The 16,650-nt window shown below is 58.2% G+C and overlaps 1 protein-coding gene across 14 annotated transcripts in view; it reads left to right on the top strand.

The window, feature by feature from the left end:
* Window positions 1–12,163, top strand: part of CACNA1G (calcium voltage-gated channel subunit alpha1 G) — a 62,448-nt gene extending 50,285 nt beyond the window's left edge. For 4 of the 14 annotated variants that reach the window (XM_060135007.1, XM_060135005.1, XM_060135006.1 and 1 more), the window contains 11 exons: window positions 1,293–1,444; window positions 2,204–2,313; window positions 3,004–3,137; window positions 3,398–3,468; window positions 3,602–3,680; window positions 3,775–3,896; window positions 4,233–4,586; window positions 5,327–5,470; window positions 9,250–9,427; window positions 9,749–9,918; window positions 11,125–12,163. In XM_060135007.1, the coding sequence (XP_059990990.1) occupies window positions 1,293–1,444; window positions 2,204–2,313; window positions 3,004–3,137; window positions 3,398–3,468; window positions 3,602–3,680; window positions 3,775–3,896; window positions 4,233–4,586; window positions 5,327–5,470; window positions 9,250–9,427; window positions 9,749–9,918; window positions 11,125–11,865 (2,255 nt within the window). In that variant the 3' untranslated portion in view covers window positions 11,866–12,163. Of the gene's footprint in view, window positions 1–1,292; window positions 1,445–2,203; window positions 2,314–3,003; window positions 3,138–3,397; window positions 3,469–3,601; window positions 3,681–3,774; window positions 3,897–4,232; window positions 4,587–5,326; window positions 5,471–7,398; window positions 7,534–9,249; window positions 9,428–9,748; window positions 9,919–11,124 lie in introns of those variants that run through there. The other 10 variants (XM_060135016.1, XM_060135014.1, XM_060135015.1 and 7 more) reach the window with 6 other exon arrangements.
* Window positions 12,164–16,650: the final 4,487 nt, after the last annotated feature.

Here is a 16,650-nt window from a genome sequence, read left to right as displayed (position 1 = left end):
CTTCTGCCTCTCGGTTATCCACACCTCAAGGCCGATGCTGGTGCGTGGCATCTGGTGAGGCTGGACGGGCAGCTCTTGGGTACTCTTCTGCCTTTGGCCTTTGGTGGGGGCCCACCCAGGCCGCTCCCCGCCTCAGTTTACCTCTCTGTTAACAGTCCTGCATGGGAAAGGACAGTTATCACCAAGCTGGCCTGAGCCCAAAGCTTCCTGCCGCCCCCGGCACAGTCCTCAGAGGCTGCAGCCCCAGCTCGCTGGCTTCCGCCCTAGACCTCCTGAGGGGGAAGGGCTGTCTGGGACCTGAGGCTGCCCCAAGCCTCCCCACGGGGTGCCTCTTCTTTCTTTGTGGCTGCCTGGGGACCCAATCTGTCAGCTGCCTCCGATGACATGTATCCCCAACTTGGCGTGGCCTTTCCTCACACGTGGAGGAAGGGCCCCCTGTAATCTCCCGCCCCCAGATTCATTCTGCCTGCTTTAGTAGGTCAACCTTCTGGCACCATGATTTTTATAACTAAGTGGTTCACTAATTACGAGAGAAATACGATGCCTCTGACAGATCTCAGACAGTGCTTCCAGCCCAGCCTGCAGGGGAAGCGGCCCTGGCTCCCAGGAGCAGGCTGGGCACAGCCTCATTAGAAACTGGGTGAGCCCTTCAGGTGCGCCAGGGCAGAGCCCTGTGGCCGCCCCTCCTCCCTCCCCCACGTGAGGGTTCAGGAGGCCTAGACCCTGCCCCCGCCCCCGGAGGCCCTCGCAGTGGGTTGGGGCAGCCAGCCAACAGGATGTCCAATTTCCAATCTCCGGTTTTATCTCCAAATCCCAGCTCTGTGTAACCTCCTCTGCTCCCCTCGAGAGGCTGAGCTTGGTGGGGGAGCAAGAGCCTTCCCCTCTGCATTGACGGAGCTTCCCCTGAGTCCAATAAGACCGGTCGTTTTTCATCTACTGATCTGGCCTTGCTGCAGAACATCGAGTTGAGGGTGTTACGAGGGGCTGCTGGATTTGGGAGGCTGCCTCGGGAAGGGGGCTCACCTGGTGTCTAATGTGGGTGGGGAGCTCTGCATGTCCTGACCCCTTCTTTGCCCAACTGCAGCCAGTAGAGCAAATGCTTGGAGGGGTGACCCTGAGAGAGCTGGCCCTGCCCCCAAAGGGCAGTGCGTGGAGGACGAGGATGCTGATGACGCTGGAATGTTTCTGGCATTGGAGGCTGGTGGCTGTGAGGGACTGTGGGTGGAGGGGACGCAGGGGGCAGGGCCCGATGGCTGCTCTGTTCCCCCTTCCCTGCCCCGCTGCCCCACCAGAGGCCCAGTGCAAACCCTACTACTCGGACTACTCCCGCTTCCGGCTCCTCGTCCACCACCTGTGTACCAGCCACTACCTGGATCTCTTCATCACGGGTGTCATTGGGCTGAACGTGGTCACTATGGCCATGGAGCACTACCAGCAGCCCCAGGTAGGAGCAAGTGACTGGCCATCTGGACCCCACCTCCAGCCATGGGCCTGCCAGGTGAATCTAACCCAGCCTGAGCCAGAGCGCCTCCGGCGAGTGCTGGGTGCCCTAGAGGGGGTCCTCTTGTACCCCTTGCAGTGACCCTCTGAAGATCGGTCTCATCTTGCTTTTACAGATGAGGACACTGAGGCTCAGAGAGGTTAGTTGACTTGATCAAGGTCACACAGCTAGGAAGTAGAGGACCTGGTTTCTTCACCCAGCAGATATTTATTGAGTATCTTAAACACACTGGACCTCTGAGGGTAAAGAAGGCGGACCAGTGCCTGCCCTTTTGGAGCTGAAATTCTCGTGAACATCCAGCTCCAAACCTCCCCTGTGATCTTGCCACCTCTCAAATAAGCCTCCGTCAGCTGCCTTCCACGTCTCAGTTTTCCCATCTGTAAAATAGGGACATTGAATTGATAATGCAAAAGGCCCCTTCCAGTTCTAGCATTCTGTGCCTTCCAGCACATTCTCATGTGATCTCCTCACTGACCCTCAAGGAGAGAGATCCTTCAACACGAAGTTTGGATCATGCATGTGAATGAGAACCCTACTCTACCCTAGAGTGGTGACCAATGGTCAGCCATCATGGTGGGAAGAGATGAAAGGCCCCCTTAGACTCACCTTGTCTCCCAGATCTGGGAAGAATGATGGAGGGGTCAGGGCAGGCATCGTCCCTGGGCCTTAAGAGACCCTGCATCTTGCCTCCATCCCTGCCAGATCCTGGACGAGGCTCTGAAGATCTGCAACTACATCTTCACTGTCATCTTCGTCTTGGAGTCAGTTTTCAAACTGGTGGCCTTTGGCTTTCGACGGTTCTTCCAGGACAGGTAAAAGAGAGGAGAGGGGAGTAGGGGAGTGGGCGAAAGGGTGTGTTCTCCTGGGGAGACGCCCCGGAGGGTCTAGTGCCTGAAGACCTTTCTTGACTCCGGAGGTTCAGACTGCACTCCAGGGCCTACCCAGGGCTGATGGTGGGCTGGGGGCGGGGGTATATCCAGGGCCTGAGGGATGGGAGGGAAGGGAGGAAGCTTGGCAAGGCAGAGCCTGTAGACACTGACAGCTGAAAACCAGTGTGGCTTAGACTGGAGCCAGACTGCCTGGACAGATCTGAATCCTGGCTCCATTACTTAGAAGCGGGTAAGTTTGGGTAAGTTACCTAATCGCTCTCCGTTTCCTCATCCATAGAATGGGATATAATAGCTGTATCGACATCACAGAGTTGTGAAGATTGTGAGTTCCTATTTGTAAAGTCTTTCAAATAGTGCTTGGCACAGAGCAGATACCATATTAATGCTAGATAAAAAACGAAAAGCAGAGGCCCTCGAGCTAAAGTCCTAGCCCTACCTGTGCCACCGACTGGCTGTGTGACTAGATAAACCACCGCTTCTCTGCAGGATGGAAAGGCTGGACAGGCTGACCTCCACTCTCCTTTCTGTGGCTGAGAACGTGCCACTCGTGTTGCCACGCCTGCCCCCTCCTCTGCAGTGCCCCCCTCAGGGAGCTGTGTCCTGGGCTTTCAGGTGGAACCAGCTGGACCTGGCCATTGTGCTGCTGTCCATCATGGGCATCACGCTGGAGGAGATCGAGGTCAACGCCTCACTGCCCATCAACCCCACCATCATCCGCATCATGAGGGTGTTGCGTATCGCCCGAGGTCAGTGCCCGGCTGCCTGCCCACCATGGCCACCCTCCCAGGGTGACCTGCCCAGGGGGAGATGGCAGGGCTCAGCTCTGCCTGGCTAGGGACGGGGTGGGTGTGGGCTCCGTGAGCCTTTCTTCCAGCCTCTGCCAGAAGGGAAAGCTGGGAGCTGGGCCGAGGGTGGGGGTGAAGCCATGGCAGCCCGGCCCTGGCTCCACCAGCTGTGTGACCTGGGACCCAGAGGGGCCAGCTCACGACATTGTCCTGTCCTGCAGTGCTAAAGCTGCTGAAGATGGCTGTGGGCATGCGGGCGCTGCTGGACACAGTGATGCAGGCCCTGCCCCAGGTAGCTGGGAGGTGGGGGTGGGTGGGAAGGGTCCTCTCGGGAAGGAGAGGGTGCTCTCCAAAGGGGCGGGGGCTCAGGGAAGCTGGCTGGGAGAGCCGGTGGCACCTTTTCCATTTCTTTTCCTCTTTTCCAGGTGGGGAACCTGGGACTTCTCTTCATGTTGTTGTTTTTCATCTTTGCAGCTCTGGGCGTGGAGCTCTTTGGAGACTTGGGTGAGTTGGGGTAGGGAGGGCAGAGGAGCCAGGGCTGGAGACCCAGGAGCTCCCGGACTAACCCGGGCCTCTGTCCCCTTCCCTTCTCCTCCAGAGTGTGACGAGACACACCCCTGCGAGGGCCTGGGCCGCCATGCCACCTTCCGGAACTTTGGCATGGCCTTCCTGACCCTCTTCCGAGTCTCCACAGGTGACAACTGGAATGGCATTATGAAGGTGAGAGCCCACCGCAGCGAGGTCCCTCCCAGGGCTGGCCCGGGCCCCAAGGAGACAGCCCCACCTCTTGGCTCAAGATGAACTGGATGTGAATAAAAGCATGTAACCTTCTGTCCCCCAGGCCGGAACACTCTGGAACTCCCTCTCCCCGGGACATGCTCTGACTCACACTTCCCAGGACGGTGTCTAGTACTCTTCTGCCCACAGGACACCGTCACTCCCTCCTCCTGCCCTTCCTTCTCCCCCTGCAAAGCTCCGTGACACCAGAGACCTGATTTCCCAGGATGGCTCTGTCCGCTGTCCTCACAACCTCACCTTTCTAACCCGCCTCCCCAGGACACCCTCCGGGACTGTGACCAGGAGTCCACCTGCTACAACACGGTCATCTCGCCCATCTACTTCGTGTCCTTCGTGCTGACAGCCCAGTTTGTGCTGGTCAACGTGGTGATTGCTGTGCTGATGAAGCACCTGGAGGAGAGCAACAAGGAGGCCAAGGAGGAGGCTGAACTGGAGGCTGAGCTGGAGCTGGAGATGAAGCCGCTCAGCCCACAGGCCCCCTCGCCGCCGGGCAGCCCCTTCCTCTGGCCTGGGGCCGAGGGCCCCGACAGCCCTGGCAGCCCCAAGCCTGGGGCCCCACAGGCTGCAGCCCATGCTGAAGCAGTCTCCCACTTCTCCCTGGAGCACCCCATGGTGAGCAAACACCCCCTTCGCCTCAAGGGGGTGTGGGGCGGAGAGCGGTGGCGTGGGTGCTCGGCGGCTCGGTGGTTGGGTGGTGTACAGGGAGCGGGCGGCAAGCAGACCCTGGGGCTCGTCCTGAGTCGTCTGGCCGCCTGCCTGCATGTGGAGGGGTGAGCAGGCCCCTGCCCAGCCCCAGAGGTGGCTGCCTGCGCTCACAGCGTGCGGCCAGCCCGGCAAGCCGCTGGTACACGTGCTGGCGCGTCCGTCCCGGCGCCTCCCGTTCGGCCCGGACTCCCCTTCCTGGCTCTTAGGTTCAAGGCTGTTTTCTGTTTCCTTCCTGTTTCTTTCTTACCCTCTCGCCCTGATTTTGCCCAACCTCTTTCCTTCCCCCCCTTTCAACCTGCCTGATTCCATCTCTCAATCTTTTCCCCTGGTCTCTTCTCTTTCCTTCTCCTTCTCCCCCCGTGGGCTCTTCTCATGTTCCATCTCCCATCTCTTCTTCCTCCTCCCACACCTCTCTCTTCCCCACCTTCCACATCCCCTCCTCCTTCTCTGTCTCTTTGTTGTTATTGTTGTGTGTGTGCGTGTGCGTGCGTGTGTGTGTGTGTGTGTGTGCGTGTGTGTGCACGCGTGTGACCTCTTTCTCTCTCTCTGACTCTTCTCAATCCCCTGCCATGACATTTCCCGTTACTGCTCCTCTGACCCCCACGCCCCTGACTCTCTGGCTCCCCTTATGGGCTGGTCCTCCCCAGGACAGACAGCTGTTTGACACCATATCCCTGCTGATCCAGGGCTCCCTGGAGGGGGAGCTGAAGCTGATGGACGAGATGGCAGGCCCAGGAGGCCCGCCCTCTGCCTTCCCTCCCACCCGCAGCCTGGGCGGCTCCAACCCACAGGTTACTGTGTCCCTGTGCTGTGCCCCTTCTCCTGACTGTGCTGGGCTGTGCCATGCTGTGCCATGCTTCTGGGGACGGGGTCGGGGAGGGTGTTTCCTGCCCATTGGGTGTCTGGGGAAAGAACAGCCTCAGGGCCTCAGTTGCGCTTTGGGCCTGGCAGGAGGCAGCCAGGTGTTCTTCAGGCTGAGATCAACCTCTGGAACACATGGTTGGAAGGTAGGAATGCTGAGATTGCACCTCTGAGGGAGAAGGATACTTGGAGGAGGGGTCTGGAGAGGGCAGTTGTAAGAAAGAACCTGGAAGAAAAGAGATGGATGGAGCAGAAGACAAGTTGGCAGTGGGACCTTAGCGGGTAGGGGGAGTGAGGTACCAGATCCAGGGGAGAGGTGCTTCGGGGGAGAGTGCAGGTGGCCAGGGGACCCATTGAGGGACATGTCTTAGAACACAGTCTCCTTCTTCTCCGTATCCAGTGCCCTCCCCCTCCCCAGTCCTCTGTTTGGTGGCTTTTTAAGCTAAGGAAACAGCTGGGCATGATGGGTGCTATCCGTAGCCAGTGGCTTCTGACCTGGTCCTGAGAGTGGGTGGAAGGCTCCAGCTGGGAGTGGGTTGCGGGGACCTCGTGTGAAATAGGACTTGGCTTCCTCCCCAAGCCCCGCCCCTTCCCACAGCACCACATACTTTTCTCCCCCAATCCCATTTCACTGCGATCTGCTTTCTGGGGTCCTCTTCCTTCTCCTCTTGGGACCTGTCTGGTCGCCTCTGACCCCCTCCACTTGGAGGTGCACCCCACCAACCCTCCCACTAGGTCAAGGACTGCAGGAGAGCCCCGGTAGACCCAGAGCGGAAGCAAGGAGACAGGTATCAGCTGGAGGTAGAAAGCCTAGTGTTCCGCGGGCCATGATGGATGACGGCGCGGGAAAGCCGGTTCCCAGCGCCTGGGACACCTGTAGCCTGATCAGAGAAAGGGATGGCGATCCTCAACTAGGAAGGGACCTCGCCTCTAGGGCTCCTGACCTCTTGTTGGGATTCAGCCTCAGATAGACTATAGGGACCTGAACCTGGCAACGACCTAGAACGATCAGTGGGAAAGCAAGTCCCTTCCCAAGGCCTCCCATCCTGAAGGAAGCTCATGGGGAAGGGTGCTGGGAGAGAGGAGGGTGTTGAGAAGGTAACCAGGCAGTCAGCTCATCTGGGAGGCATGGCCCCGCTCTCCCCCAGGGCCCTGTAGGCACTGAAGCCCGGCTGCAGATCCCAGGTGAGCCAGACAGACGCTGTGGTGGCCCAACCCAGTGTGCCCAGTTCAGACCAGCGGGAGGAGAGCATCTCCCAGAACCTAAGCTGGAGAGGGCAGGCGGAGGAGGGCCCAGGAGGGGAGATGCCAGAACCTGGGGGGAGGTCGAGTTCTGCCAGGCTTTTGGAAGCAGAGAGAATAGTCAGGAAGCAGTCATCAGATTGGCAGGTTTGTCCCCAGCACCGCCTGCACCCGCCCCCCCCCATGCTGCTCTGTCTGTGCTGGGAGCAGAGAGGCGCTTTGCGGACATTTCTTCATCTTTTTCCTGGGATCTTCCCTCTCCCTGCTCCTCCCTGGGTGGTGGTAGTGTGGGAGGGGCTGTCAAGGTTCCTGGGGCATCTTTAGAACGTGTTTCTGTGCCTCCTGCTTTGTCAGTGTTTGCCCTGGCTCTTCGCTGCCTGCGCAGCCTCTCTGATCAGAGCAGGGGTCTGGGGGGGGAGGGGAGGCGCTCTCAGTTTACTTGGGAAAGGGGTGGGGAGAGAGAAAGGAGGCCTTTTCTCCTTACGCTTTGTGACGGGGAGGAGGGGCTCTGTGTGCGCACGCGCGCGTGTGTGTGCGTGTGCGTGTGTGTGCGTGCACACACGAGAATGTGCGCTGTCTCTGTTTCTTATGCCTGATCATCTCTCTCCCTGTTTAGATCCCTCTAGCTGAGACGGAGGCTCTGTCTCTGACGTCAGAGATTGTGTCTGAACTGTCCTGCTCTGTAGCTCTGACGGATGACTCTTTGCCTGATGACACTCACACACTCTTACTTAGTGCCCTGGAGAGCAATGTACATACACACAGCCCCCCACTGCTCCCCCTGCCTCCCCAGGGGCCGGGCTGGCTGCAGGGCTCCAGCTCCCTCCCCTCCTCTCACTCTGACACCAGGCCCCACCCAGAGGCAACACTTAGTGCTCTAGGCTTTGCTAGGTCTTTCAGGTTCCCCACGGTGGACAAAGCAATTAGATAAGATTAAATTGGGGCCTTGCCCAGAAGGGCCCAGGGGCAGCAGTTGTGAAAGGGTTAATCCAGACGCCCAGGAGTGGCAGAGCTCAGATCAGAGGTGTTATCAGGCAGCTGACCAAAGGGCCTGTCTGGACGCAGAGTTGGTCTCTGTATGTGGAGCCCCGTGCAAGCCAGCCCTCCCCCTCCCTGCACCCCTCCTTCCCACCTCCGCTTCCCCCCTTGCCCCAACATGAGCCATTCACCACCACGTAGTGGGTGAGAGCCACATCTCTGCTGCCACCACCATGCCCTTCTCCACCTGGGGGGCCGTTCCTATCTCCCCTGTCCCTGTCCCTGTATGTCCCCACGTCCTGGGGCGATTCTTTGTGTTCTGACAGCTTCTCCACCCTTGCCCGGCTCCCCCGTCCCCATCTGACTGTGGGCAGCCCCCTCCTTCCTGTCTTCCCCCTCCTCTTGGGACTTAAGGAGGGACAGGGGGCCCCTCCTCACAGCGGGGCTCTGTTGGGGCAGGGCCTTGACCTTAGGGGTTCCTGGGGGTCTTGGCAGAAGTGGAGCCTGGGGCTGAGAGAGGAAGTAAAGGATCCAGACTGTTTTCTGACACAGCCATTCTCAGGCCTTCTGGGGCTACTTAACTGGCTGGGCCCACATCGGGACATGAACCTACAGCCTCTCTGAGAGCCAGGAACGGACAGGGTGATGCAGAAATCTCTTGGGAACAAGCCTTGTCTCCCTCCAGCTGGGGTCAAAGACTGATTATTGCCTTTCTTTGAAATAGATTAAAAAAAAATCCACTCCCATCCCCAGTCTGTCCACGAAGGGAGGACCTGAGCCCATGGTACCCAGGCCTTGCTCCTCACACACCACCTGCCAGAGTCACTGTGTAATTAAAGGGAGGTGGGGAGGGGGCTGAACCAGCTGTGACACACTCTTAGTGTTCAGCCGTCACTCAGCTCACGTTAGCCCCGCCCTTGTCCAGTGCTGGGTGTTGGGGCTGCCTTAGGACTTGGATGGTGAAACAGCCTCCGTTCCGCAGGCAGTCCCGGGGCTGCCTTGTCTCCTGCTCATCAGGAAGGCCCTCCCCTACTCCCCAAGCCCCAGCACAGCGATTGGGATGGGGGGCTGTTGTTAGCTTTTAACTCTCCACTGTGCAGCGTCAGAGACTCTCAATGGGGCCTTGAGAATGAGCTCTTGGGCTGGGGGCTGGGGGCTGGGGGCTGCTCTCCCTCCTTTGGACACCTCACCCCTCTGCCATCCCCTGTGGAAAGCTCCAAGATGATGCAGTATGAATAGTTTTCTGGGGGCAGGGCATCCTCCTACCCCCTTCCTCCCTGTGTATGGGGGGCTCTCCATGTGTCTGTCCCTTCTCCCCGACCACACTCATCCCATCACCACCTTGTCCAGGGAGGGGATGGGGGCCAGGGCCTTGGCCGGGGGGGTGGGGTGGGGGTGGGCTTCTGGTTTCTGTTGCCAAGCTCTGCCTCAGTTACCCATTCTGGATGCCCCCTCTTCTTCCCATCTCCCTCCCCTGTTCCTTTTGCAGATGGAGTCCCACACTGAGGAGGTGCCCGTCATGCTGAGACCAGATCTGCTGACTGTGAGGAAGTCTGGGGTCAGCCGAACGCACTCTCTGCCCAATGACAGCTACATGTGCCGGGATGGGAGCACTGCCGAGGGGTCCCTGGGACACAGGGGCTGGGGGCTCCCCAAAGCTCAGTCAGGTACCAAGGCTGGGGGCAGGCCAGCTCGGCTCACACCAGGAGATCCGTCCTTGCCTAAGCCCAGTCCTGTCCTCGGGAAGTAGGGGTACTGAGGCAGACAAAGAGGTCTCTCCTACCCCTGAGGAGCCCCCAGCCTGAAGGGGTCAGCCAGCCCCTGCCTGAGGCAGCCCCCGCCTGAGGGGAGTGGCTTTCAATCCAGGGTGGGGGTTGGGTGGTGAGGGTAGAGGCCCCGGTGGGGAGAGTGGACGGGAGGGACTCAGGTGGGAGCCAGCACATTGACTCTCCAGTTCTTCTCTCTCCCCCTCCCCCCTCCCCTCACAGGCTCTGTCTTGTCCGTTCACTCCCAACCAGCAGACACCAGCTACATCCTGCAGCTTCCCAAAGATGCACCCCACCTGCTCCAGCCCCACGGTGCTCCCACGTGGGGCACCATCCCCAAATTGCCCCCACCAGCCCGCTCCCCTCTGGCTCAGAGGCCACTCAGGCGCCAGGTGAGCAGGTGTAGAGGGTGGACACGGACCGGGGCTGGTCTCTCTGCTGGGAATCCTAGGCTGTTGGTGGTGACCAGGGTTGCCACTTTCACTCTCCCAGCAAACATTTATTGTTTGCCAGTGATGTGCCAGGCTGAGTTCTAGGTGCCAGGGGCACAGTTCTAGGCAAAGCAGAAGTGGTCTGTGTCCTCTTGGAGTTTGCACCCCCTCCTTTGTTTCGCCGAGGAGGCCCGGAGACCAGAGGGGGCCATGGTTGTCCAGGGACACACGTCAGGTTGGAGGTAGAACCTGGTCTCTGGACTCCCTTTCCGTGGCGCAGAGCTGCCTCCCTATTCTCTGTACTTCTAGACCTAGCTAAGGGGCACAAGGCACGTTTTAGATGTCTCCACTTTTGGCCAAGCCCGGCGCCTACCTTCCAGAGCCCACACTCCAGGGGCACAGAGCAGAAGCTCGTGTAGCCAGGTGAGGCTTGTCTGCCCCCACTGTGACAAGGCCACTACCCACGCCAGGTGTGCCTCATGTGTGAGGATAGCTACGTGAGGATCTGCTCAATCCAGCACATCTGGGGAGCAGGCAGCGTCCTCATCCCTTCTGCAAATACTCGCTGAGCAGCCTCCATGGCCGGGCACCGGGGACAGGGACAAATGAGACAGCCCCTGCCCTCTGGAGCGCATGGTATAACAGCCCGGACATACACCCCATCAGGTCATTGCAGCAGCAGGTCACAGGGTGCTCACGTGTGTGGTGCAGCAGGGAGCAGAGGAGGAAGGGGTCAGTTTTACTTTGGGGTGAAGAGAGGCGGGTATTACATCACAGGGTACCTGAGCCCATGCAGTCAAGGGACGCTCGCCATTTGGGAAGGGTATTTAAGGCCCAAGAAATAGCCTGTGCAGAGGCTGGGAGGTGTTGCGAGGAACAGCTGGGGAGCAGAGCTGGCCCAGTGCTTTCTTGGATCGCACGGGTTGGGAGCTGTACAGAGCGATTCCTGCAGGCTGGGGGTGGGGGGTGGGGGCACAGTGGACAACAGAGGTCAGACTGCGTATGACCCGCATCTCCCAACAAGAGCAGATACTGGTACCCCTGCCTAGGGTGGTCCTGCCTGAAACTCCATGGAGCGGGGGAGGAGGGGCTCTCTGACCTGCCAAGTGGGACAGTTCACAGGGGAGAGGAAGCCCCTGGGCTGAGCCCTCGCCCCACCCCATACAGGCAGCAATAAGGACGGATTCCCTGGACGTTCAGGGCCTGGACAGCAGGGAAGACCTGCTGTCAGAGGTGAGCGGGCCCTCCCCGCCGCTGGCCGGGGCCTCCTCCTTCTGGGGCCGCTCCAGCGCCCAGGCGCAGCAGCATTCCCACGGCCAGAGCAAGATCTCGAAGCACATGCCCCCGTCAGCCCCCTGCCCGGGCCCAGAACCCACGTGGAGCAAGGGCCCATCAGAGATCAGAAGCAGCTTAGAGCTGGACACGGAGCTGAGCTGGATTTCGGGAGACCTCCTGCCTGTGGGCAGCCAGGAGGAAGCCCCGTCCCCACGGGACCTGAAGAAGTGCTACAGCGTGGAGGCCCGCAGCTGCCCGCGCCGGCCTGCGTCCTGGCTGGAAGAACAGAGGAGGCACTCCATCGCCGTCAGCTGCCTGGACAGTGGCTCCCAGCCCCGCCTGGGCCCTGGCCCCTCTAGCCTCAGGGGTCAGCCTCTTGGGGGACCTGGGAGCCGGCCCAAGAAGAAACTCAGCCCGCCCAGTATCTCCATAGAACCCCCAGAGAGCCAGAGCCAGGGCCCTCGGCCCCCACCCAGCCCTGGTGTCTGCCTCCGCCGGAGGGCTCCATCCAGCGACTCCAAGGAACCCTCGGCCGCCGGCCCTCCCGACAGCATGGCTGCCTCGCCCCCCCCAAAGAAAGACGTGCTGAGTCTCTCTGGTTTAGCCTCTGACCCAGCAGACCTGGACCCCTGAGTCCTGCCCTACTCTCCCACTCACCTTTCTCCACTGGGTGCCAAATCGTAGCTCCTCCTCCTGGGCTATACTCCTGAAAAGTTCCATATGGACACCCTCCTCGCCTCAGTGGCACTGGGCACCGGCAAGCGGAATTTCCAGAGCTGAAAGCAGCAGCCATGGCCACCCTGCTCCAGGCTGAGAGAGACAGGCCCAGAGGAGCTGAGGTTCCCGACACCAGGAGCTGTTGGGAGAAAGCAATACGTTTGTGCAGAATCTCTATGTATATTCTATTTTATTAAATTAATTGAATCTAGTATTTGCGGGATGTACAACATTTTGTGACTGAAGAGACTTGTTTCCTCCTGCTTTTATGTGTCTCAGAATATTTTTGAGGCGAAGGCGTCTGTCTCTTGGCTATTTTAACCTAAAATAACTAATCTAGTTATATTCCCTCTTCTTGCAAAGCACAAGCTGGGACCGGGAGTGCATTACAGCCCTGGTGGGGGCCCATCTTCAGTGGAGAGCGAGAACCATTTTGGAAACTGTAATGTAACTTATTTTTTTCCTTTAACCTCGTCATCATTTTCTCTAGGAGAAAAAAAGAAAAAAATAAGATTTTACAAATGAAATGGAACCTTTTTATATATACATACATACATATCTATATCTATATCTATAATAAAGTAATTTTCCAAAATAAAAAGTTAATCACGGTCCAAAGTAAAAGCAAAAGGGACAGAATTAGGCATTTCCAGATGGCACTGGAGAGAGATTCCTGGAGATGGGGAGTGGGTGGTGGGGAGGGAAGGGTCAGAGCTGCCTCTGTGTGCGTGTGTGTGTGTGTGCGTGTGTGTGTGTGTGTGTGTGTGCGCGCCAGAGAGAGATGCTACACGCCTCTCCCCAGAGGGCTGCAATCTTGCAGCCTGGCCTCCCAGGGTGGAGAGAAGCCCCTCTGCAGCCTGGCCTCCCAGGGAGGAGAGAAGCCTCCCAGGGTGGAGAGAAGCCCCTCTGCCGCCTGGCCTCCCAGGGGTAAGGGAGGAGAGAAGCCCCTCTGCTGGTGGCAGGCCGGATGAGCAGAGTGTACTCCTGCTTCTGTCAAAGGTTTATCTCTTCCCCTTAGCCAGGCAGCTCTGCGAATGTGAGTGATTCCAGATTAACTCTTATTTCTGCTGACAGCTATCAGCCCCATGGCGAAAGCTGGAAATGGGCATAATGAAGCTGTTTTGGTTAATGGGGCCGACTGAGGCTGGGGGAGGCGCGGCAGCTGCGGCAATGGGGTTTTGTGAGGTGCAGGGAAGGAGGCAAATGCTTCTGGGTTTCCCTTCCTCAGGCTTCAGCCCGGGTGACGTGAGGAGGGCGGGGGGCACTGACCGGTACTGGCACTGCGGGCACTGCCCCATCAAGGCTGCCAAAGGGATTCAGCTATATAAACAGCGAGCTGCTCCCTGCTGAGATGGAGGGGGCCAGGGCCAGGACCTCCCAGTGGAGTTGATAGGGTGGGGCAGCCAGGCTACTGGAGTGGGGAGCTGGCCCCCTGGGGGGTGATGAATGAGCACCATCAAGGAGTTTACGCGGTCTGCTGCTGCCTGCCCAGTGGGAGCTCCCAGAGGAGGGAGGGGGCGAAGGCAGCCCGGCAGGCAGAGGGGAGGAAGGGGAGAGGAGGAGGGACCAGCGGCACAGCCCAGAACCTCCTTTCTGGGGCTACCATGGGCAATATTCTTTCGTCTGAAACCCTGGTGCCAAGGGCGCCAACCACAGACTCATCCAGTCTGTCCCTGCCAGCTACCCCCAAACATCCACCTCAACCCCACCCCCTTGAACACCCTTACCCCCTTACACCCAGCACCTTCAAACCCCAGGACGCTTGAAACCTCAAAGGCAGCTTGGGTTTGGAAGCCCTCCCCCACAGCCCCCATCTGAACCTGGGATCCTGGGGAAGTTGGGGGAGGCTACTGGATGGTTGGACCCGGAAATTTTGTCCCGCCCAGTATTTTCTAAGCTGGTGAAAGTTTTTCTCATTGCTCTTTTGGACGGAAATGACACTGCTCCTTGAAGCAAACACCTGGATTTATCCTCTGAGGGTGTGAAATAGCGTGAAAGCTTTTCCTCTGGCTTCCTCGGGTGGGGAGGGGAGGGTGCAGTAGGAACTGCCTTCCTTAAAAAAAAAAAACAAAAGAAAAGCAAATCTACACAAAATTCCTAGAGTTTTGTCACCTGGGTCTGCAGATTAAGCTTTTATATTTTGGTAGCGTTCTGTAGCTGTCTATTCCTTAATGAGGGTAGGAAATTTGGAGAGGATGCTCTGGGGTCTTTTTTTACATCTCATGGTTAGAGGACTCTGGGTCAAGGTGAAGCCGGAGAACTGGGCTGCTACCCGCTCCCCTCCACCCCAGACTTCCCAACCACCCTCTGCCCTGAGGACTCCTCAGAGGAGTGGATATGTGGATATCTGAGGGGAGAGAATTGCGGCCCCTCCACCAAAAATGTAAAATCTTTATCAGTGATGGAAGCTGTTGTGTCTCATTAAAAGGGTTTTGAAGTAGAAATAATAATCTCATTAACAGTAGTAATAATGACAAGGATGCTAACCTCACGATGCTTGTCCGGATGGTTATTTGATTCTGCTCTAGGATGCATCAGAGGTGGGGAGTGAAGGCATCTGAAGGAGGCTGGGGTGGAGGCAGCAGGTCTTGGATTAGGGCCTCCAGGACAGGGCTGGAACTGGCCGGGAGCTTCAGGGATGTGGGGGCTTTTGGAGGTAAGAACATCTACGCTGCACTTCTGCTCTCAGCCTCCTCCTTGTGGGTTCAGAGGGAACTGTGTTAACAGCTGCAGGCCCCCACCTCGGGCTTGCCTGTTTCTGCTTCCTCCACCTCAAGACTCCAGGAAAAGGTCTATCTGGGGGCGGGGGGACTAGGAAGCGGAGCGAGCAGAGCGGGTGCTAAAAACAAATCTGAGGCTCATCTGCAGTATCTCCCTTATTTCTCACAATACCCTAGCAAGGGAAGTACCATGGCTATCATCTTCCCATGATGCAATGGGTTCAGAAAGGTTAAGTGACTTTGCCCAAGATCACACAGCCAGGAAATGGTGGAGCTGAGCTTTGAATCTTGACCTGGCCAACCGCCAGACAGCTGGCTTCACACTACCCCAGCCTCTTTTCCATTGTGGAAGGAATGGGACATGGTGTTAGGAGTCCTGATCACAAAACGACTTGCCAAGGAGGACTTTTCCAAAGCAGTCACATTTGTGTTCATGGAAATGTGCTCCTGAGCTCCCAGTTTGGTGTCCTCAGAGGCTTAGAGGAGCCCATATTGTGTGGAGACAGGCTTGACCACAAGAGAAGGTGTCCCTCAGCTCCAGGTGCTTGACCAAGAGATGGCCAAGTCTGACTCTGCAATTACCAAGTTTCCCAGGCACCATCTTTCCCTGGCAAAATGCTGCCCTTGAACCTCAAAGCACCTGCTCTCCTTCTCCTCCTCCCACCCCCTCCCTTATTTCTTTCTGTCCTCTCCCCTGCCCCACCCAGACCTCTCTCACTTTTCAAACATTTTCGCCTCCATCGTCACCCCTAATCCCCACCCATCACAGCCCAGTGCCCCATGACCTCCTCTCACCTTTCCTGTGGGGGGTGGGGGGGGAGGTGGGTGGAGAGCTGGCAACAGCAGTGCAGTGAGGGCATCAAACACCAGGTGGCAGCAACAAGGCACCTTCACCTGGTGCCACCCTGGTGCCCCTTCTGTAGAGGGACCTAGCCAGGGAGAGGACACCAACACTGATGGACACCTTCTGCAGACAGGTGCTGTGTGCAGCCCCCGTAGAAGGAAACAGGCTTGCAGAGCCCAGTGAAGGACTCATCTGTGTGTGGGGAATCCCAGCCATTGGAGCGCTGAGCCCATGGTGCCCAGCGATCCCAGCCCACAGCCAGTGGACCCAGGACTAATCCAGGACAGTGGTTGCCAGGAGAGGAATTACCTCTCACAAGCGAATTTAGTTGTGGGCTGGCACCCTGCTCTGAGGACGCAGCAAGACAGGCCAAGGAGGTGATTGCTCCAGCAAGCATCCATGAGGGAATTCTGCTAAGAACTTCAGAATTCTGTGTGTCTTAGCACTGGTCCAGGTGTGGGAGATGCTGACCGTGGCCCACGGAGCTAATTAACTGGTCCAGGTGTGGGAGATGCTGGCCGTGGCCCACGGTGCTAATTAACTGGTCCAGGTGTGGGAGATGCTGGCCGTGGCCCACGGTGCTAATTAATTCTTCTTGCTTTGAAAACTCCTGAAGCAGGCACGGCAGCCAGTGCTCACACACCTGCCAAATCAGATCAAAGCGCAGATTGGGGGCAGGGGGCAGCCTTGCAGAGGCCACAGGTGGGGCCGATGTAGGCCCCACCAGGCTGGGGTCTGGAGGAAAGAGGCCCCGCCCCATGGCATAAGAGGAGAGAGCTGGCGTTTGAGAGCTGGGGGCCGCTTTGGAGCTGCTCCAGACCTTCAAGGAGCCGTGGGGTAAAAGGAGCCAGGAGGTGAGTGGAGGGGAGAGCTAGCAGCCTTCACTGTTCCACACCCTTCCCCCGTCCTGTCAGTTCCCACCTGACTCTCCCCATTTGCAGCATTTCCTGTCCCTGGGTCTCCCTGACCCCCACTTGCTCTGCTTTCTTCTCTCTGCTGTCATTCCTGCTCGAAACTGTAGCTTGCAATTATCTTATCTTTCCATCTTTCTGCCAGGAAACTCACGATGCTGAGTTCCCCGGGGATGCTCACTGGCAGGGGAGACGCAGCACAGTCTGTGTGCATCCTGCGTGGAAC

This window comes from Lagenorhynchus albirostris, chromosome 20 (assembly GCF_949774975.1).
Source record: "Lagenorhynchus albirostris chromosome 20, mLagAlb1.1, whole genome shotgun sequence".
Lineage (NCBI taxonomy): Eukaryota > Metazoa > Chordata > Mammalia > Artiodactyla > Delphinidae > Lagenorhynchus > Lagenorhynchus albirostris.
Note: the sequence above shows the minus strand (reverse complement) of the source record. Positions and strands in the feature narration are given on the sequence as shown.